Source organism: Propithecus coquereli, unplaced genomic scaffold (assembly GCF_000956105.1).
Source record: "Propithecus coquereli isolate 6110/MARCELLA unplaced genomic scaffold, Pcoq_1.0 Scaffold12, whole genome shotgun sequence".
In the NCBI taxonomy this organism is placed as follows: domain Eukaryota; kingdom Metazoa; phylum Chordata; class Mammalia; order Primates; family Indriidae; genus Propithecus; species Propithecus coquereli.
Window position 1 is genome coordinate 16,351,592 of NW_012136080.1, and position 23,182 is coordinate 16,374,773.

Sequence of the window (23,182 nt, forward strand, 5' to 3'; positions counted from 1 at the left end):
AGGCACACCCTCTTTCTGTTTGGGTGATATAGAAATACCTACTCGCTGGAATCAAAGTGCTGCTAACTGCTCCAGGTATTGGAGGTGCTAGCAAGGCAGAGGTGTGCTCACCTCGTTTACCAGCGACCTACTGTGTGCTGGGCACTGTGCTGGGAACTGGACATCGTGACTAGGGCGCTGCTTTCCCCTCAAGGGGCTCGCGGTTCCACAGGAAAGAGGGACAAGAAAATAGCTAATGGCAATGCAGTAGATCTGTGGCATAAGAGTGACAGGGGGGAACAGAGGAGGGCACCTGGAGGAGCAGGAGCTGGAGCTGAACCTTGAAGGACAAACAGGCAGCAGTCAGGAGTAGGGAATGTGAGCAGAGTAGACAGCACACTGAGGGCAAAGGCCGGGGAGATAAGCGAGCTGGGGCCTTGGGTGGCCTCGTCTGATCCTGTAATGGGGGGCAGAAGAGCTGCTGAAGGATCCTAGGCTAGGAAGTGCAGGATCAGGTTTGCTTGGAGACGGAGCCTATCCCTGCCTCACTCTAAAGCAGGGAATAAAAATATTTTTAAAATGCTGTTATAATTATTGTAGTTAGGGATCATTTTAGTGCAAGAACAGACACCTCCTCAAGCCAATACAAATAAGAAATAGTGGTTGAGGGAAGAACTACTAAAGGGTTTTCTTGGCAATTGCAGATACCGAAAAGTAGGCTGATGAGTCTTGAAGGGTAAGCAGGGCCCCGGGCTAGAAAACAAGAGTTCAGGGCCAACCTCTAATCTCCTACAGCCACCTGGGGTGCGTTTCTTCCCTGCCTATCTACTTCCAAATCTTGTGTCCCCTGGCATATTGACTTTCTCTGATTTTAATGGATTTTCAGCTTCCCCTAAACGTTGAGTGATCATTGCATGAATGCCACCTCAACTCCTTATAAACTTTCATCTCAAGATCTCAAGTGCCCATTGCCAAGCAAACTGTTGTTTCTGGGCCTGTTAAATGAAAATTTCAAGATAAAAATCAATTGGCCCAACCTGCTACACTCATCAATTCCCCATGGGTCCAATATCTACCCCCATCTAAGCAGTTCTACTAGGGGATCAGGTCAGAAGGGTAAGTCGAGCATGGCAGACAAAAATACCAGCCTGACTTCTGGAATAATATACCTACTAGAGTATAGTTAACCTCACTCTGGAGCATTTTTCAGTTAGGAAAGCATGTTTTTTACTCATAGTTTGCTTTTACCCAGCGAGAAGTATTGGCGTTCTGAGGATTCAGGGGCTAGCAGCGGCCAGAAGGGTCAAGTTTGGGATGAAAGCATAAAGATTCGAAAGGCAAATAAATCATCAGCCAGTTGGCCCTGCAGCTTGGACGGGGAGCATTAATGCACTTTTCGGAGGTGGAAGCAAAGAGAAGAGAGCTGAGGGGCTCTCCTGAGAAATGCATCTGTGCTCTAGTTAAAGAAGCACTGGGGGGGCAAGACCTAATTTCTCTATAAATGGAGCAGAAATATCACACTGGTGTTTCCTCTGCATGAGTGCAAAAACACAGGCATTTTCCAGATGCTGAAACATCATAGAAAAGAGATAAGGCAGAGGCAAGAAGCGGTACTGAAGTGGCATGGTATGGCAGAGCTCAAGAAGGGGACATGATTTTGTGAAGAACTAATGAAAAGTCTGTTCTTCTGAAGTAGCATCCAAATGGAGCAAAGCCTGAGCCGACTGGCCTCAGTCTATTGGAAGAAAAAGGCACAGCATTTTGTTCAGGGAGAGAACATCAGGGGAAGGAACAGATTAAATAAGGAATAGCAGCCAAGCCACAAGCATCAATACCAACTGCTTCTTTCTGGAAAGGGATGGTTCTCCAGCACCCCATGAGGCCAGGGTTTGGAGTAGCTCCTGGATGATTTCTGTGCATGCCAATAAGCCCTGGGTAATGTGAGTGCTGTCCATCAGCCCAGCCGTGTGGCTGGGCTCTCCTTCAAACTTTATTCTCCAGCCAAACCTAATTATTCACATTTTCCCCAAGGTATATTAAGTGCTTTTACTAACTGGGCCTTTGCCCATTCACAGTCCTCTGTCAGGAGCCTTCCGTATACTTTATCCCTGCTTAATTCCTACTGCTCATGACTTAGAATCTACTTTCTCCAGGAGCTGATCCTGAATTACTGTGGCTACGATAGTGCCTCTCTCTTTTCTACAGCACTCTGCTCATCCTCTTCTTACCTACCTCTTACTATCACTGGTTGTCATGGATCTCATTCTAGTCTGAGAGTCCTTTGAGGATAAAGACTATTCTTGGCCCACATTGATTGAGGTATAATTTACACATAATAAGATTCACCCATTTTAAGTGTGAAGTTGGATCAGTTTTGACAAATGCACCCATGCAGAAATGTAACTACCACCACAATCCAGATGTTCCCTTGTGCCCCTTTGTAATCAAACCCCAGCCTACCCCCAAATCCTGACAACTACTGATCTGTTGTTATTTGTGCCTATACTTCTGCATTTTCTTGAATGTCATGTGAATGGCATCAAATAGCATGCAGGCTTTTGTGTCTGACTTCTTTCACTTCATTTCACCAGTGAAATTCTTTGGAGATTCATCCATTTCGTCACATGGCTCAGTAGTTGATTTTTGTTATTATTGCCAAGTAGGTGTCTGTTATCTGGGTATCTTGCAATTTATTTTTCCATTCACTAGTTGATGACCATTTTAGTTTCCAGTTTGGCACTACATATTCTGAATAAAGATTCTATGATCATTTACATACAAGTCTTTTTGTGTAATTTATGTTTTCATTTCTCTTGGGTAAATTCTAGGAATGAAATTCCTTAGTCATTTTATAAGAAACTGCTGAACCATTTTCCAAATTGCCTGTATTATTTTATATTCTTACCAACGACGTAGAAAAGTTCCAGTTTCTTCACGTCTTCATCTGAACTTGGTACTATCAGTTTTATTTTAGCCATTCAGGTGGTGGTGTGGTGGCCCATTGTGGCTTTAACTTACATATCCCTGTTGACTTGATGTTGAGAATATTTTCATGCTTTAATTTGGTGCTCATATACTTATTTTGGTGACAGGTCTCTTCAAATTTTCGCTTATTTTTAAAAATTGGTTTGTCTTATTATTGAATTACAGGAGTTATTTATGTATTTTGCATATATATTTATGAGATATGTTTCACAAATATTTTTTCCAGTCTATAAAATTTTACAAAATTTTTTTTGTGTTTTTCAAAAAATAAAAGCTTATAATCTTTACAAAGTTTGATATTATTAATTTTATCTCTTAAGGCTCATGGTTTGTTGTTTTTTTTTTTTTTTTTTGGTCCTTTCTAATCTTTTCCTAACCCAAGGACACTATGATTTTCTTTTATGCTTTCTTTTAAAGGTTTTATTAATATAATTTTACATATAGGACTACATTTAGCACTACATTTACATTTAGAACTATTCCTACATTTAGGACTATGATCCTTTTATAAGTAATTTTTGTATATGGTGTGCAGTGTGACTGAAGTTCATTTTTTTTGCACAGGATATCCAAATTTTCCAGCAGCATTTAATGGAAAGACTAACCTTCTCCCCATTGAATTATCTTGGAACCTTTGTCATAAATGATTCAACCACATGCATACATCTATTTCTGGACTCTTTGCTCTTTCTGTTGATCCGCATGTCTATCTTTATGTCAATACCAAACTGCCTTGATTAGGGTAGCTTTGCAATGAGTATTGAAATCAGGTAGTGTAAGTCCTCCAACTTTGTTCTTCTTTTCCAAAATTATTTTGGCTGTCAGGTCTTTTGCATTTTTATATATATTTTTGAATTAGCTTATCCTTTAAAAAATCCTGCTGGTATTTTGATTGGAGTTGCATTAAATCTGTGGATTGATTTGGGGGGAAATTTGCATCTTTACTATATTGAGTCTACCAAATCATGAACACTATTTATCTCTCCATTAAAGTCTCTCCAAGTCTTTAAATTCTTTCAGCACTGTCTTAGAGTTTTCAGTGTACAAATCTTCCATATATTTTGTGAAAGTTATTGTTTCATGTTTTTGATGCTAACAGTATTTTTCAATTTAAATTTCCAATTATTTATTGCTAGTACATAGAAATACCATTGATTTGTATACATTGACTTTCTATCCTGTGATCATCCTAAACCTCTTATTAGTTCTAGTAGCATTTTTGATCTCACAGAATTTTACAATGATGATCATGTTCTCTGTGAATAATGACCATTTTACCTTTTCATTTCCATTCTGATATTGTTCTTCTTATTGCACTGTTTAGAACCTCCAGTACAATGTGAATAGAAGTGGTGAGAGTATACATCCTTGTATTCTTCTGATCTTAGGAGGAAAGCATTCACTCTTTAACCATTAAGTACGATGTTAGCTATGGGTTTTTGTAAAAGTTTTTTATCAGATTAAGAAAGTTGTTTACTATTTATCATTTGTGATAGTTTTAATTTTAAATGGATGTCAAATTTTGTTAAATTCTTTTTTCAAGGACTTTTTTTCCATTTTACCTCAATGTTTTCTGTACATTTTAAATACTCCACAAATGTTTGTTGAATGAAAGAAGCTGGGCTAAATATTTCTGAAAGCTCAAGGCCATACTTCAGCAGGTCATGAGATGGGCTCAGGGACTTAAGAGTGTTTGAATGCCTACTCTGTTCCAGGGGTACTAGCTTATGTCATGCAGTTTGCACAGCGATCCTGAGAAATGGGTATCTTCATTTCACAAATGAGGAATGAATAATGGATGGAATTATTTAAAAGCTGTAACATAGTTGAGCTGTGGAGAGGAAGTCCTATGTTTTATTGCTCAATAGAAATAAAAAGGCAACCATTAAGTTCAGAAAACAAAAAAACATACAAAGAAAGCGGCTTCTAAATGTAATGCAAACAAAAATGGACAAGATTCAGCCATTTGATGGAGCGAAAGAATAAAGAATCCAGTTGGTCTGGATGCAAGGAATGTTGTCCTTGAAATGACCATTGGGCTACTAAGAGGAAAAAGAAATTCTTGTATAATACTTGCCACAATAATCAAAATAATGTAAATGTAGGTTATTGGTTTCCTACCCTGGTGACGTGATCAATAGACAAAGCATAGAACACCTAATTTTGCTTACATATCAAAAATGCAAATGTTTATCAACCTTGACAAAGCAAAAGTCCAGGTAAATCTGAGGAAAGTTAGAACATGGAAGAGAAGTGAGAAAACTTTAGGGACGTTAACATTTTTATTTTCCAAAATGGAAACATATAAACCCCTCTGAACTTCAGTTCAACACCTGCAAAATGAGACATAAAATATTACTTAAGGGGGTTGTTGTGAGAATTAATGAATGTATGTGTGTAAAATGCCTACTATGTGGTAGGTACCCAGCTACCTGTAGCAATGATAGAGAAGAGTGGGTGGGAGGGCAGGCCTGTGGCTAGAAGGAAATCAGCCCATCTCCACTAAGGTGGAGACGACTGCACCTTTAAGGCTGGTCTATAAACCACCTCTCCTTGAGACACTGTCACTGCCCAGAGAGCAGGCCGTGAGTCTGAGCAATGAAAGGGTAGAGGCTCTGTCTAGCACAGGACATGTGAATGACAGGACAATCCTGTAGATGGTATCATCACCACCATTCCACAGTTGTGGGAATTGAAACTCTGAGAGCACCTGACTCACCTAGGCCCAGCAGCAAGTGGCTAAGCCAGGACAAAACCAGGAATGGTGCCTCTGGATCCCATTGCCTGCCACAGAGCCAAGTGGCACAGAGAATCTGAAACACTGGGTGAGCTCCTGGCATGTGCTCTGTACATAGTTCTAATGAATAGGCCCCTAGGTTTAATTAAGGGTGGGAAAAAGATTAATTGTTTCTCCCAACAGCTGCAAATTATTTACATTGCATTTGTGTTGATGGCTAATAAAAGAGCAAAGGAGCGTGGGGACAGCCCAGGGTGGCTGTTAACTCTTCCAGGGTCCATAATGAAGCATTGGTCTGAGTGCCAAGACCTGAGAATGCATGAGCCTACCGCCCCTTCCACACCTGCAGTCAGCAGAGCTACTCTCTGCCCTGGGCACGATCCAACCGCAGAAATGGATCTCAGGGGCCACGACCTGAGAATAGCAAGGCCTCTATCCCTGCCCTGTTAGACTGCTTCTCAGTTAGTTCGTGATTGCTGTGGAATGGGTGAGAGGCAGCAAATGGTGGCCCAGGCTGAGGCTACCACCAGTCCTGGAGCAGCTCTTAGCTGACCCTTTGAAGGATGATGGGGTGGGAAGGGGACAGCAGTCAATGCATCAGAGCTGCTCTCAATTCTATGAGCTCTTGCTTTGCTATGGCTATTGAAATCTTTGTAATGCAATATATAAAATATATACAGTACAATGTGTATTACATATATATCATAATGTGCATATGTGTGCACATGCTTTTTGGGTATCACAAAGTAGGAACGAGTTTCTGATTTTTCCACTTACTGATTATTGACCATGTGATCATCTTGGGAAAGTCACACCTCATGGAAGTAGTTTCTTCATCTTTATAGTGATCATGCCTGCCTCATAGGTTGCTGTGGGGAGCATTGGGTATGTGACCACACCTTTTAAACTGTGAAGCAGGGTGTGAGGGCTGGCACTGGAACAACTTTGATTATTCTAGGGCTCCCAATAACCTGTTGTTTTGTTTCTAAACACCTATTCTACACTCAGACTTCTGTGAGGGTATGTGAGGATTAAAAAAATGAGAAGTCAAGCAGCTCAGCACTGAGTAATCAGATTAATGTTTTAGAAAGATCATTCTTGATACCAGCGTGGACTGACGTGGGACAAGAGTTCCTACTGAGAGACCAGCCGCTGCAGCTATCCAGATCGGAGTCAGCAGGGCCAGAATCAAACCAGACAAGGAGAAGGAACTGGCAGAGACCCAACATTCACCAGATGAGATGCTCACCTGGGAATATTACACCAAATCCTGGTGCAAGTCTTATTTCAATGATCTACCCTCCATTAGCACCTGCTGACATAAGTATACTGTATTCATTCGCTAGGGCTGCTGTAACAAAATACCACACACAGGGAATCATAGAACAACAGAAATGTTTGTCTCATGCTTTTGGAGACTATAAGTCTGAAACAGGTGTGGGCAGGACTGCGTTCCCTCTGAAGGCTCTTGGCCAGGATATGTGCCAAGCTGTCTCCCGGCTCTGGTAGTTCCTTGGCTTGTGGCGGCACAACTCCAATCTTCTCGCGGCCTTCTCCCTGTGTGTGTGTCTATGCCACAGTTTTTTAAAATGAATTTTTTATAATACGCTTTTTATAATGACTCTGGGCACATTGCATGAAAACCCACCCTAATGACCTCATTTTAACTTGATTACTTCTATAAAGACCACCTCCAAATATTCCACATTCCAAGGTACTGGGGGTGAAGACTGCACCTTTCTTTTTTGAGGGGGACATAATTCAACCAATAACATACATCCGATATGTACTTTAAGTGTATTAATTGTTCATTAGATAATGTGGGCTGTCCCCACACTCCTTTGCTCTTTTATTAGCCATCAACACAAATGCAATGTAAATAATTTGCAGCTGTTGGGAGAAACAATCTTTTTTCCCCCTTAATTAAACCTAGGGGCCTATTCAATAGAATTATGTCCAGAGCACACATTCAGCTGGTCAAATGATTAAGGAGCAACTTAAGTTGCTAGATAATTTAGACCATTTAGATAGACACGGTCTTTAAGTGATCAGCAAATACTCGAATATTTGTTGCATCTTTACATATATATTGGTACCTATACGTACATGTACGTATGTATGTAAGTAAAACGCAGTAACTGTTCCTAACGGTGGATCAGATTAAGTTGATGTCAGAAATCCCAGCACCCACAGCCATAATCTGCTGGTTTATTTACTGATAATGAAATTTAACTCTGAAACATCTATTAATAGTAGCATTTGAAAATTAAAGCTTTCAATCAATTCTTAATAATATAGATCTATACTGGGCATCCAGAAATAGAAATACTGGGATTTTGGTGAGGCGAAAGACCCGTGGTCTTATAGACGAAAGACTGTGTCTGTGTCTAGGGGCTGTCCCTTGACTCGCGTGTGCCTGGGTGAGTTGTTGACCCTCTCTGCACTTCTCTGAAGCTTCACTGGGTGTAAAGGGAACTAACGTGCTCTGTGTCCTTCATGGGATTGTTGGATGAGAGTCTATGATTGGGCAAATGTACAATATTGACACTATTATTATGGGTTAGTTATTCAAATGATATTTTTGTTTGTTGTGTTTTTTCCCTGTTCTTTTCTAGTCAACAAGCACAAGCCATGGATCGAGACTTCGTATCATGGAGTCATAACTGAGAACAATGACACGGTCATTTTGGACCCACCTCTGGTAGCCCTGGATAAAGATGCACCAGTTCCTTTTGCAGGTGAGGTGACGGCTTAGTGTGGTCGGGCTTGGCTCACTTTGGACACGTGTTGGGAAACCTCCCCAGAGCCCAGGCTGGGGCTTTACAGCTGTTCACAGCTGTGCATCTCCTAGGTCAGCCTGCGATGTTGAAGTTGTATGCCTCTTCTTATTTCTGGTGTGGATTCCGTCTCTCCTTGTGTGTTTTTTTCCCTTCACATTGTCTCCCATGTAAGACCCTCGTTTTTTGATCTTCTGAGGGGTGGTAAATTGCTGAACTGACCCTGGAGTTGGAGAAGTTGGGCTGGTAAGATTCTTAGGGGAGTTTTCCCCTAGAGAGCTGACCCATAGACATGATAAGATGTGTGACCCTCTGTCCTCACTACCCATATATCATGGATAGGTGGAGACTTGTAGCTGGGTAAATTGGCAAGAGAAAAGGGAAAGAAAAAAGGCCCAGGAAATATTTGCTAAGGTGGGACAGAGTCCTGCCCTTGAACTTCCAAGGGAGTGTGGCTTTTGGAGGGGACTCCAAAGGCAGTGCCATGTTGCCCTCTGCATCTGGTGGCTAGAGAGCCTTCTCACTGTCATCAAGACTACCCCTGCTTCTTGTTCTGACTTCCTCAAGGGCCAGGCTCCAGGAAGGGTGGGTGAGGAATACGGCTAGGTCGCATGTTTCCGTGGATTTTGGCAAAGAGCAGGATGAGTGATAGCAGCAGGAGGAGGGATTGGACAAAGGATTTCTGACAATGCCTGCATCATGAGTAATATTGTTAACATTTTATAACTGTCAGGAGAAAGACAGGAAATTTAATGAAGGTTTTCAAGATTTCTGGAAGATTGCTTTATGATAGATGGGTGCCAGGCTGAGGTTTTCACCAGTATGAAGTCTATTTTTTCTGACAGTTTGTCTGCTACATTATGAGCTACTTGGGCAGAAAAAATAGGTTCTTTTGCAATTCTAAGAGCTAAGCTCTGTGAAGACCTTTTTTTTCATTACAGAGTATTATAAAGTAAAGAGAAAATGCAGTGGGTTAAATGGGGAAATCCAGCAGTATGTGAAGATAAACCCATAAGCATTGTTGCAGAGAACGGGGGAGATACTCTCGACTCTCGGAAGAAAGCGTTACCTTTGTTTTATGTAGAATGATAGCCATCAAGGGTGACTTCCATGGTGTTTTGAACTGGGGCATTTCCATACCTCTCCCAACCATCCTCAGAAGTTTAACTGAATGTCACTTGGAAGTATAAGCCCCATGCTGTCTTTTCCACAAAAGAGGAGGTATCTCCCCCAAACCTTTGCCAGCCTAGGAATACTCCAGCACACCCCCTTCTTGGACATAGCGAATATGGTACCAGGCTTAAGTGACAATTCTTAGCAACCCCTGGAAATTAGCTTTTTAAATAAATATTAGCAAAAATGTTTGGGTCATGAAAATGTTTGGCTTGGTATGCACTGTGTGCTTAAAAAAGTAAAGGCAAACATTTAGAAACTGGGAGATTTAGCATAAAAATGCAGGATTCTGGTTTATCTTGATGAATAGGATTTGAGATACAGAGCTGAGAGGTGTCTTCCTCCCCACTCTGAGCGTGTGCCCCCAGCTTCCTTTGGCCCCTTCTCTTACGGCCTGTGTGCAGAGGCCCCTCCACTAGGCAGGCCCTTTCATTCATGTTTCCAACACAGTAACAGAGAAAACCAATGACGAATGAAAGGGGAAGTAAACAGATGTCATGAAGTCATTTCAGTGTATCAAGGCTAACACGTTATGAGATGAGTAATATGTCTGTCATGTGTTATATCTACCCTTTACGTAGTCCTGAACTCACCCAATAGTTAACAGGGACACTGATGTAGTTGAATAAGCTGTTCTATAATAAAGTTATAAGCTTTCTAATATGCAGACTAGAATAGGAAAATAAAAAATCTCAAGCAAATCTGATATGTGAAAGTTTGGATTTATGAAAGATTACTTAACTGTCTTGGTTTTAGGGCTAAAGGAAAATTACAAGTTTTATCTGAAGATTCACCAAAGAATTTTTTTACATTTCAAACCCATGACATTCCTTTAAACTTAAATTTGCATTCTAACTGTTGGATATGCCCACAGTCGTTCAAGCACATCTTGAAACTGAGGTTTACTTCTAAGCCAAGCCCTAAATAGTTTTTTCCATCTGAAGAAAATTCCTATACTCCTCCTATTATTTGCAGATGCCTTAAAAGAAATATAGCTTAATGTATCAAAATGTAATCCCCCAAGCTCTTAAGAGTAAAAAATAAAGGTGTGTTTTAGAATGGCCAAAGCTATTTTTCTCAGTGTTATTTATGATCAGCTCTAAGACAGGACACAGGCACTAGCCATCCATCCATGCTGCAGGCATTTATTTTAAAGCATTTATCTTAAAAAGAAAATACTGAAGATTTATTTCAGATCCTTATCATTCTCATAAAATTGAAAAATTCGTATCTGCCAGCTCCATCACTCCTCCAAGTCAACTGAAGCTTTGAGTCCCCCCTTATCAATGGCTGCTGTATTGTGTCAGCTTCCCCACCCCTTTCCCAGTGGTCGTTATTTCCAGTTTAGCCTGTGAGGTGAGCTACAAGCTTTGCGGAAGACAGTTTCATCATACTCTTTGTGCTCTGCCTTGTTTCTCTTATCTTTCTCCTCTCGAAATATTTTTTTTTTAAATTTCTTACACATAGATTCTGCTAAAATATCAGTAAAAATCATATACAACTCAAGTGATTTTCATTTAAATTAAACTCATGATTGCATTTTGTATATAAATGCAGATTTCAGGGATATAAAATAGATTTTATGGTATTTCTCCTGATTATGACAATAACAAGTGTTTATTGTAGAAACTGTGGAAAATATAGGAAGCACACACAAAAAGCACGAAGTATGTCTTCATATCCTCAGAGAGAGCTACCTTTTAGCATTTTAGTGTATTTCCTTCCAGTCATTTTTCTACTCTTTTTTGTCAAAAATTGTGATCACATCACATATTTAATACTATAACTTATTTTCCCCACTAAGCTAATAAAAATACAATATTTTATTAAATATTCTTCTGTGATTGATCAATTTGCTGCATGATTTCCTACTTAATGAATATTCTATTGTTTACCATTCTCTTATTGATTGACATTATGTCTATCTCCAATTTTATTTTATTATAACACGTGTCCACATTTCAGATTCTATTGTTTGGATGGAGTTCCAGAATTGGAATGAACTGGTCAAGCATTTGAAAGTTCCCGAAATATGCTGAGCTGTTTTTTAGAAAAGTTGTGTGAGTTTGCAGTCCCATTCACACCAGAGCAGTCAATGGTTCCCTGGCCTTCATGTGCCTTATCCTGATGATGTGACTTAGGGACGATATGATGGAATTGCTGCTTCCTATCAATATCTGTAAAATAATATAAGCTTTGCAGGCTTGTTGTTTCGATGAATTTTTTAAAAAATGTCTCTGACACATGTTGCAATGATTCGAGATGTAGTAGAATTTTAATAAATTTGGGTTTCCTTTTCCAGACCCTCCTCCCTCCAGCCTCAAAGGGCAGATAACTAACTCACGGAGAGGCTAAGCAATTTGCCCGGTATCCCAGAGCAGGCTAGCATGGAGCTTTCTCCCTACTTGCTCTGAGCTCCCTTTCCTGGTGATATTGCCTTTTGATCCCTGCCCCACCTGGTGAGTGAAGTACTGACACTCAGCCAATGAAACCTCCCTCAGACTGCAGTCAAGCCCATTAGACTTGACTCGATTCTCAACCCAGTGTCTGAGCTCTGTAGATTTGACCTTCTTAGAGAAACAGATACAGAAAAATCCTTGAGTAATAATGAAAATCCTGTCCACTGCATGGCAAAAAACGATAATGAAAGCAAGCTGGGCTCACCGTGAACTTATTAATTTCTACCTGTGCCCCACTGAGGCCTGTTAGGAAACTGTAGAGACTTTCAAATTTGAAGGGAATTAGATTGCCTTTCAGAGATGATAGACTTGCTCATTTGTCTACATTGGGCCAGTCTGGACTTGTCTTTTATAAGGACAGGGCTGCAGAGAATGATCAGGCATAATTGGCTGACTTCTCAGGCTGGGCGACTCTCTGAAGGATGCCCAGAAAATTGCCTGGGACGTGATCTGGCCTGGTTTGATTAGCTGGTTATAGTGCTGGTTGCATCAAAGAATGCTCTTTCCCACGTGGTTAATTCTGTTTGTACCTCTGTCATGTTCAGTGTCTGCCAGTCTATCTGCCTCCGTGTCTTTGGACCTGCACCTGGTTCTTGCTCATGCCTCAGGATCTGTAAGTGTCTGATGGCAGAGACTCTCCCAGAAGGTTTGGTATAGCCCTGGTGTCTTACAGTGAGAATGGAAGGAAGGGGTGTGAACAGTCACCAGCTTTGAGCCAGACACACATAGTTTTACATTTAGGACCTGCCACTTGCTAGCTCATAAGACAATCTCAGGTAAGTCTCTGAATTCCTCTGAGGGACAGTTTTCTTACATTTAAAAGGAGTATAATCATAATACCTACCCCTGGTGTTAATATGTGGATTAAATAAGATATTAATGTACAATGTCTAGAGCACCCTTTGGCAGCCAGTAGATATCCAAGAAATCATAGTTCTGATAATCACAGCAATGTTGATAATGAGGGTAATCAGAGTAATTGCAATTATTATTATTATCAATAAGCCACAAGTGTTTGACTCATTTTAGGTTGATCACAATAGTGCAATTATAATCTGTGATGATGATGTTAAGGAAAAGAAAAAAGTAAGTTTGGAGTTTGTTCTAAGGTTTGATATAGTCTCCCAATTGTACCACCAAGCTATGCTGCCTAGACCATTTGGTTATGTGGTGATATGAGAACAATCAGTTAAATAATGTAAGGGAAAGTAGCTTGAAAGCTGAGCAGAACTCCACAAATAAATGTCAGTTAGTTGGGAATAAATATTCTCTCATTCTACCTGTAATTTATCCTTACAGAGTAATCTACTAGTTGAAAGATACAGTTTCAGACTATTGCAAATCATGTGCCCTTTTATTATAAACACACACACATACACACAGACACACACAATTACATCCAAACCTCACCAGCTCTGTGAAACAGGTAGATCAGATATTATGATTCTGTTTGTATCATAGGGAAATTTTATAAAGTGTTGAAGCTTACCTAGCCAGCATGGATCAGCCCTGTCTCTGGATTCCAGACGCCAAGTCCCGCCATCTTTCTCCTCTGCCAATTGTCCAGTGTGTAAGACACATCTCATTGCCAGTAGAAGATTTACATGGTACCCGGACATAGCTTTAAAGAATGCTGAATCCCATGCTGAGGACGACATTCCCCTTTAAGTTCTCCTTCTGAGTGTGTCAAGGGAAAAGGTGCACCTTAGGAGGTTCAGTACATCTTGAACACCTCTCAGACACTTGCTAATCACTCTTTTGACAAAGAGGGAGCAAGCTCTTCCACAGAGTCTTCCATAGGCAACAACCTCAAGCTAGAATTTTAATAAAGTTCTGTTGTATCTTATTTAAATTACTTTCTATCTGAGGCAAATATTGCTAGCTTTTCATTTCAGTTGTTTTCTTTTTACAGACATTCATTTCAGTTTTTTTAGAAAACTGACATTAAAGGAAAATATATGTAAATTGGTATTTGGGTGGTTTGTGGTTTGTGGAAGCAGCAAAAACCAAGAGGTCCATGAATGAGCACCATGTGGGGCACTGTGAAATATAACCATGGCCTCACTCCTTCTTCCAGTGCCTTCAGGACCCTAGGCATAGGACTCAGCCGTCTTCAGTCGGTCCTGCCCCATGGCTCTCTGACCTCTTGTCCTGGCCCGGAGAAGCCAAACACATCAGTCTCACAGTAGATGTGCCTTTGCATTCCAAGCTCGTTTGTTTGGGGGCCATTCCTGCAGACCAGAAGGCAGGGGGCTCCCTGTTTTCCACTCTGCTCTTTGAGTAGGCACTTGGCTTCAGCTAGAAGCCAGCCCGTAGCCTCCCTGCAGAGAATCAGGCTCAGACTCATCTGGAATCCATAAGCTGGGCCACTGCCTTTGACCTCACAGAGTTGAATCAAGATAGGCCAGGAGCACAAAGACATGGACCAATGTCTGTTCATTCAAGTACATGTGAAAATCACTAAAAAGAACAAGGAATAATTCAATCAAGTCCTATTTATTTATTTTTGTTGTTGCTGTAATTGCCATTGGGGTCTTAGTCATAAATTCTTTGCCTAGGCCTATATCTAGAAGAGTTTTTTCAATATTTTCTTCTAGAATTCTTATGGTTTCATACATTACATTTAAGTCTTTTATCCATCTTGAATTAATTTTTGTGAGTGGTGAGAGATAGGGATCCTGTTTCATTCTTCTGCATGTGACTATCCAATTTTCCCAGCACCATTTATTGAATGGGGTTTCTTTTCCCCAATGTGCATTGTTGTCTGTTTTGTCGAAGATCAGTTGGCTGTACAATGATGGTTTTATATCTGGGTTTTCTGTTCAATTCCATTGGTCTATGTCTCTATTTTTGTGACAATACCATGCTTTTTTGATTACTATAGCCTTGTAGTATAGTTTGAAGTCTGTTAATGTGATGCCTCCCGATTCATTCCTTTTGCTTAAGATTGATTTGGCTATTCTGGTTTTTTTCTGGTTCCAAACAAAGCATAGAATTATTTTTTTCTAGATCTTTGAAATATGACATTGGTATTTTTATGGGAATTGTATCAAATCTGTAAATCACTTTGGGTAGTATGGCCATTTTAACAACGTTGAGTCTACTGATCCATGAGCATGATATGTTTTTCCACTAGTTTATATCATTTGCGATTTCTTTCCTCAGTGTTTTGTAATTCTCTTTGAAAAGATCTTTCAGCTCCTTGGTTGAGTATATCCCTAAGTATTTTATTTTCTTTGTAGTAATTGTGAATGATATTGAGACTTTGATTTGACTCTCAGCTTGACTATTATTGGTGTATAGGAATGCTACTGACGTGTGTACATTGCTTTTGTAACCTGAGACTTTGCTGGATTTATTTACCAATTTCAGGAGTCTCTTGGTGGAATCTTTGGGGTTTTGTAGATGTAAGATCATATCATCTGCAAAAAGTGATAGTTTGATCTCCTCTTTTCCAATTTGGATACCATTAATTTCTTTCTCTTGCTCGATTGCTGCAGCTAGGACTTCCAGCATTGTGTTCTATAGAAATGGTGACAGTGAGCATCCTTGTTTTATAGAAAAAAATTTACCCATACTCCTAAGATCCTACTAGACTCTTTCTAGTCATGTGTAGATATATATATTTTTAATTAATTTGGATCATGGTGTATTTGGCTCCTTGTCTTTGTATTTTCACTGTTGACAGGCATTCTCCAAGTTGATTAAAACTTTTTCAAAAATATTACTTAGGTGTTAGCATAATTATACATCATATAGATGTGCCATAATTTATTTAACCATTCTCCAATTTTTGGATATTTAGGTTGTTTACAATAGTTTTCCCTGTTTTTAAAATAAAACCTCCATGGGCAACTTTGAAATGCCTTTCTTACATAAGCATAGGATACAGGATTTTATTTTTGTGATTTAGTTCATAGTGAATTAAAAAAAAACAGATGTGTTCTTTTTTTAGTGACAGATTTAGATTGTGTTGTCAAGTGTTTTGCTCACACTATTTGTGATTGGCCAACTTTAGAGACGATGGTAGGGTTCAGATTAGATGGGGAAGTTAGAACTGAACTCGCATTCCCACGCCTGTCTGCCACCTGTAGGGGAGGCTCAGTCCCCATGTACTCAAACTTCAGGCCTCCATCCCTGTGGCGAATTCTCCACCGTCTCCACAGTGACTTTGATCTCGGGTTCTCCAGTGGCAGGCAAGGTGCTATTTGAGGACTCATAGGAGCAAGACAGAAATTGCTTTAAAGCTTAAAACAGTTGAGGGGTGAGGAGACAGCAGCCAGGAAACCTGGTCAGGGTGATGCTTGTGATCTCTGGAGAGCATAACAGGGAAAGGTCCATCTGTCATTCCCCAGGAGCAGCAAGGCTGTTGCAATGGCAACACCCATAGAACTGATTCTGTTGGTGCTGCCAACAGAATCTCTGCCAAACAGACTGGGAGAAGAAAGCTCTGATGCATCCATCACTCTGGAATTAAAGTACTGATTGGGCTCTGTTCCTTCATTCTCTTTCTTCTGCCAGTTTGACAGCTTCCAGCCTTGACAGTGATTGATATGGGGCTGGGGGGTGTGTCTGGGGTCCTCTCTTGGCCATCTCTACCAGGGGCACCACATTCATTCCAACTTTTCCCTTTCACATTTTATACTCTTCCTTCCTGCTGATGGCCAACCAGCCCAGGAGGCAGATCTCACCCACTTGGGTGGACAGGGGCCATTCACATAATCCCTGGGGTCCATCATCTTTTTCTTGATCACCAAAAACTGTCTCTCAGTGTCTCTGAAGCTGCCCATCTATGTAGCCCCTGATACTTGGCCTTCTTTTGGTTTTGTTCATATCAAAGCCTATGTGTGCATCATTGCTGTGTGGCAGCTCAGCCTTGGTAAGTGCAGGGTAGACCATCTCATCTGAAGGATTCTACTGTTTTCTTCTCCATCACATTCTGTGCTCATCCTGGTGCCCCAGTCCTCTCCACGGGGTCTCGCTGGAAAGGGCTTATTGGCAGCAGCAGGAGACACTGTGAGGAAAGACACATGGAGCTCCTCCTGTGCTGAGTAGTCAGAGGTGGACTTTGAGGGCAGGAAGGCCATGTGGGAAAGCTGAAGGGGATGACCCCCAGAGGATGGCTGGAGTAGGGACTCAGAGCCAGAACACAGGGAAAGGAGGGCAGGTGAGAGCTTCACTCAGCCAGAGAAGAGCGTGAAGGTCCCAGGTAAAGACCCAGAGCAGGGCTTGGTTTTCTGGCTGATGGAAGGAGGTGTGGGTGGGGCCAGTAGGGCCTTCACACCCACCAGTGACGCTGGCTCAGGGCTGTTGGACCTTCTCCATGAGAAGACTCTGGCTAGGTCGCGCTCTAGGTCAAACTCATGTTTGAGGGAGAACCTAATGGTTGTGGACTGTGGTTGCTTGTGGACTGTTTCTCACCAACACGGTTGAAACGGACAATCAGGGAGGCAAACTGTCCTGGTTTGCCTGAGACTGAAGGGTTTGCTGGAATATGTGAGGTCCTGGTGAGCCAGAGTGAGTTGATCACTCTAACAGGAAGGGTGTGGAGTCCCAGGTTAGAACACCTGGGACTGGCACTAGGAGATAACTTGAGAGAAGCAGTTGAATGTAGGAATTTCATGTTTTCTGGGACTCTGAGTTAACGACAATACTACACTAAAACAAGATTAAAAATGAACAATGAAATCAATAATAATAGCAGCATTGGTGCCAGCCCATATGGTAACTGTGCAAATTAGAAACAGGTGCCTCTTCTTACAGATGGACACTGTCTCACTCCAGAGCACATGGCTTGGCAAGTGGAGAAAGAGGTGGATTTCAGCCCTTGCTTGTCCCCTTGGTCATACATCCTTGTACAGAAAACAACTTGCACACAACAGCACTGAAAATTAGCTAACATTCACTGAGTACTTACTACATACCAGGCACTATTTTACATACACTATATCATTTAATTTTTACAACATCCTCTGAAATAGACATTATCATTATCCCTGTTTTATAGAAGGAGAAACTGAGGTTAATCCAGATTATATAATTTGCCCAGAACCCAGTAGTAATTGTAAAATTGTAATTTTAACCCAGATGTCTCGGTGAAGTATTGCTGTGCAACAACCACCTTAAAACTTTAGAGCATCAAACAATAGCCATTACTTCTTTCTCATGAGTCTACCTGTTCATTGGGCAGCTCTGCCAATCTGGGCCAGGCTCAACTGATCCCAGCTGGGCTGGTTCATGTGTCTACAGGCAGCTAGTTGGTCAGCTATATGCTGGCTGGTCTAGGGTGGTCTAGGGTGGTCTAGGGTGGCCTTGGCTGGGATGACACAGTTCTCCCCCATGTATTCTTCCAACGGGCTAGCCTGAGCTTGTTCCTGTGGTGAGAAGCCAAAAGTGCAGAAATGTGCAAGCACTTTTGCAAGCAGCTGCTTATGACAAATTTGTTACTGTCCTACTAGCTAAATCAAGCCCTATAGCCCATCCCAGAGTCAGTGTAGAGGTGGACTACCAAAGGGCACAGAGGGAAGGATCATTATGCAACCCATTCTACCACAGCCTGCCTCAGGTCACAACTATTCATTCCTTCCTCATGTAAAATATGCTCACCCTGTCCTAGGACCCCCAAAAGCTGCATACAAGGATGGTATCTGGCTTGAAGACCAAGATTTTGTGATCCTCGTGAGAGCTGGGTGTAGCTCCTCTTGATCCAGAGATCTGTGAACTGAAAAGATGAGTTATCTTCCCACACATACACACCCAGGGAAGGAAAACCTCAATAAACACACCCATTTGAAAAGGAGCCCAGGAGGGACACACCTGCCACTGTTTGGCCATTTAGCTGCAGTGATTCTGATATCCTGCTTAAAAAATGTTGCCAGGGGCCCCCATCTTCAGGGTGATTCTGCTCCTAAAAGGGACTCCCCAGCCACTGTTCTCTACTGCTGCATTGGCTCCTCCTCCCCTGGCTGTCATTTGGTTCTGCTACATCCCAGTTCTGGTGGGCTCAGAGGAAGCCGGCACAGTGCTCCTGAGGTCAGCATCCTGGACTCCGTCCTTAAGGAAACTCTTAGCTTCATTCATCTTCACATCAGTGTCCAACTTTGGGAAAGCAATGGTTAACCTGGGCTTCCCAGGTCAGGTCTTTATATAATAAATCAGGAAAAACAAAAAGTGAAGAACAAAACCCCCAAAGCACCTTTTTTTCTGTTGGAAAAACAATTCTATGACATGCCTTATTGACAAGTATGATATACACATGTCTGTGGTATTTTCCCACCCACGGCCCATGGCGGCCAAACTCTGAGCCCCATGACCCAGCCCCTTACCCAGCTGTGATCCAACCTGGGGTGCAATTCAAGGTGGCCAATAAATAGGCTAGTTATAATCTGTGATTTGCTACCTGGATTGAAGACATCAAATAGGCCATTTGCTTCCTGTTTGGGTGCTGAGGGGCCAAGGCAGTGTGGAGTGTTGCAGATGAAGCTTCCATAACACATGAAAACAGTCAGCAGAATGAGGGGAGGGCAGGTGGTCCCAGAAAGAAGCAGATATGCCCAGAAGGGAGACACTCTAAGTGGTCCTGAAGGGAACAGTAGCCTCAGTTCCTGAGTTGTCCTGATGTGTTGGTGATTCTAGATTTTTGTAAAATCATCCTCGTAGCTGCATTTTTATCCACTCTTATCTTTTGATATGAGTATGTCTCTGTCCCTGGAAACCAAAGAGGCATAATGAAAACCACTTGTTAATATGATTTACTGTACTGGGAGTGGGAGGGTGCAAGGCGTGGTTTGAGCTGCAAGAGAACAAAGAGCCCAAGAAAGCTCAGATAATGTGGCAGCATAGAGAAGAATTGAAATAGAGATGAATTGAGAATTTGCAAACATTGATGGAAACCTCTTAAAAAGTCATGACTGGTGCCCATCACAGCAAATTCAGTGATGACTGAAAAACAAATCCAACTGTCAGGAAATGTACCATTTAATAACCAAGCTTAGGCGAGTTAATACCAATTCAAATCCCTTCCCAATAGGAATTTTGGGCCTGTGCATGTTTGTTCTAACTGCCTTAGACTTATTTGAGATCACAGCTCAAAGAATGGGAGTACAAGGAGGCGTTTATAGTTCATTCTGCTTGGCAGAGTGTCCAGACCGAGATCACTGAATACTTTGGCATGAGTTCAGAGCTTGATTTTATTATCTTGTAGCTGCCTGTAATCATAGACAAGGCATCAAAGGCCAGCTGTCCCCCATGAACCTTGACAGTCTATATAAACTAATTACTTCTTTATGAGCCATCCTTTCAGAGGTTTGGAGAGAGGGCATATTAAGCCAAGTTCAATATGATCTACAAACTTCAGAAATTATTATTATTTATCTAAGGTACAGCTGAGCGCCATGATAAATGACGTCACTTGCAATGTTAGGCTTGGGTGGCTGTGAACTTCATTAAAATACAATCCTCTTTGTATTTTTTTGTAGTGGAAAGGTGAATCCCAGTGTGGCGGGGGTTCTTTTGGCACATTAATAATACTAATATCAAATTCTGAAGGGCAAAAAAGGAAAGAAAAAGAAAACAAATTGGGGAAGTGAGGGCTGGCCATGCCATTGGGGTGTATTCTGTCTCAGCCTCTGCCACTGGTGACCACTGCCTGCCTCTGCATGCTTGTTACTCTGATGCTGTCCTCATCGGCCCACCAAGAGGCTGGGTCACGTGTCCTCCCTGGGTCAGCCCACGTGGAAGGCTCTGAGTCACGCTGGCCTCTCTTAATCACCTCTTTCCCCAGCCTCTTCTTCCAGTTACCCTTGCTCAGGGGTTCCCTCAGAGCAGTTGTCTGGACTCCTAGTCATACTATTGTTTCTGTTTTACCACGAAGTCCTCCCTGTCTAGAAACGGATGGGTCCTCCAGGTTTGAGGTGTGAGTGATGTATTCAAACGTAGGTCTGAGCAGTCCTGCGGTAGGTAGCCTTCCACTCGAGTCTCGCTGCTGATTCTGGCCTCCACCGTCTCAGTTCTTTCTCGTGTGTAGTGCTTTATTTTCTCTCAAGAGCTCAGTTATTCCTGCCTGCTATCTGGTTTCCACTGTGCCTTCCCTCTCACCCCTCCTCTCCTGCCCACATCCAGTCCATGAGACATGACTATAAATATCTGAAACTGATTTACAAAGAGGGTCCTGAGCCAAAGGCCACCCAGTGTGTGCAGCCAGATCGCAGGGAGTGGTGAGAGGTGCCTGCCCCAGATCACAGCCCTATGTCCACCCCACTCAGGACTGGGTCCTGCACTGACATCCTGTGAGATGGACTCTTCTCTCCTAATGGCATCTTCGTGGCCTCCACCCTTGTGGCCACAGCTCCTTCAGTGCTGTCCTCTGCCCCAGCCCTTGCCACAGTGGGCTGCACATGTCTATTTGTGAGTCTGCCTTCCCAAGGGTCTCGAAAAGCAGCGTCTGAATCCGTTTTGTGTTCCTGGCACTGAGCCCTGAGTAGGGGCTCAATTAAAATCTGTTGAATGAATGACAGATTGTATATTCCATGCTTAAGCTGACCTATCGCCTTCTCTTACTGCTTTGGACATGTTTGCTTCAGGGCTGAGCCCTGGATTCTGCTGCACTTTCAATGCAATCTGTTTAATCATCTGCTTCTTATACCAGAGCAGGCTCAAATATCCTACGTCCTAGCATACCATCTACCTTAGAAATTCTCAGTAAATATTTGTTGATTTTAATTGAAAAGGACTGAGTGGCTTACAACCTATTTCTAAGCAGCATGGGGGTAGGGGAGAGGGGCAGTGGAGCTCAGGAACGTCTCATCCCTGCTGCTTATGTTGCACCCTCAGGGGCTAAAGCTGCCCCATGGAGGCCCTCTGGCGTGCGTGGCAGCAAAGCCACCCCAGCTTCTGTGTTTCCCAGATCACTACTCATAGGTCTGAAGTAGCCAATGGAGGAAGAGTTCTGGCCAAGGGAAATTTGGACTGGAAGGGACTGTAGTGAACCAAACAGGAGGGACTGCTGCTACTCAGCAATGGCTAATTTTTTTTTTAAAGAAGGTTGGTTTTTAAAAATCTAAATTCTTTATTTTGAGGTAATCGTAAATTTCCATGCAGTGGTAAGAAGTAATACAGAGACCCTGTGTACCCTTTACCCAGTTTTCCCCAGGGATATCATCATGCAAAGCTATCATACAGTATCACAATGAGGATAGTAACATAGGTAGGGTCAAGATACAGAACATTTCCACCGTGTTACCCTTTTATAGCCACACCCGCTTCCCTCCCAGCCACCCTCTCCTCAACCCCTGGTAACCACTATCTGTCCTCATTTCAATAATTTAGTTATTTTAACTATGTTACATAAATGGAATCACATAGTAAGCAACCTTTTAGAATTGACCTTTTTCACTAAACACCATTCTCTGGAAATTCAGCTAGGTTGTTGCCTGTATGAATAGTACATCTTTTCAGTGCTGAGTAGTAAGTAGTCCATGGTATGACTATACCACAATTTGTTTAATCAGTCACTGAAGGACATCTAGGTTGTTTCCATTTTGGGGCTATTATGAATAAAGCTGCTATAAGCATTTATGTGCAAGCTTTTATGTGAACGTGAGTCTTCACTTCTCTGGGATACTACATGTCAGGAGTACAACTGCTGGGTCATATAGTAGTTGCATGTTTAGTTTTTTAAGAAGCTGCTAAATGGCTGCACCATTTTACTTTCCCATCAACAATGTATAAGCGATAGAGTTTCTCTGCATCTTCAACAGCATTTGATATCGTAGCTATTTTTTATTATAGTCATTCAGATAGGTATACAGTGTTATCTCAATGTGGTTTTAATTTGCATTTCTTTAATGGCTAATGCTGTCAATGCCTTTTTGTGTGCTTATTTTCTGTGTGTAATTCTCTTTCATGAAATGTTTCTTCATGTCTTTTATCCATTTCATAACTGAATTGGGTTTTTTGTTATTTTTTAATATTCTTACTGTTACTTTTTGATTATTCTTTACATATTCTAAATAATAGTCCTTTGTCAAATATGTGGTTTGTAAATATTTTTTCCCAACCTGTAACTTGTCTTT

The 23,182-nt window shown here is 41.7% G+C and overlaps 1 protein-coding gene across 1 annotated transcript in view; it reads left to right on the top strand.

Annotated features, from left to right (window-relative positions):
• CLSTN2 (calsyntenin 2) overlaps positions 1-23,182 on the top strand; it is a 593,278-nt gene that overhangs the window by 225,274 nt on the left and 344,822 nt on the right. The window contains exon 2 of the mRNA XM_012664412.1: positions 8,317-8,439. Coding sequence (XP_012519866.1) covers positions 8,317-8,439 — 123 coding nt within the window. The remainder of the gene's footprint in view (positions 1-8,316; positions 8,440-23,182) is intronic.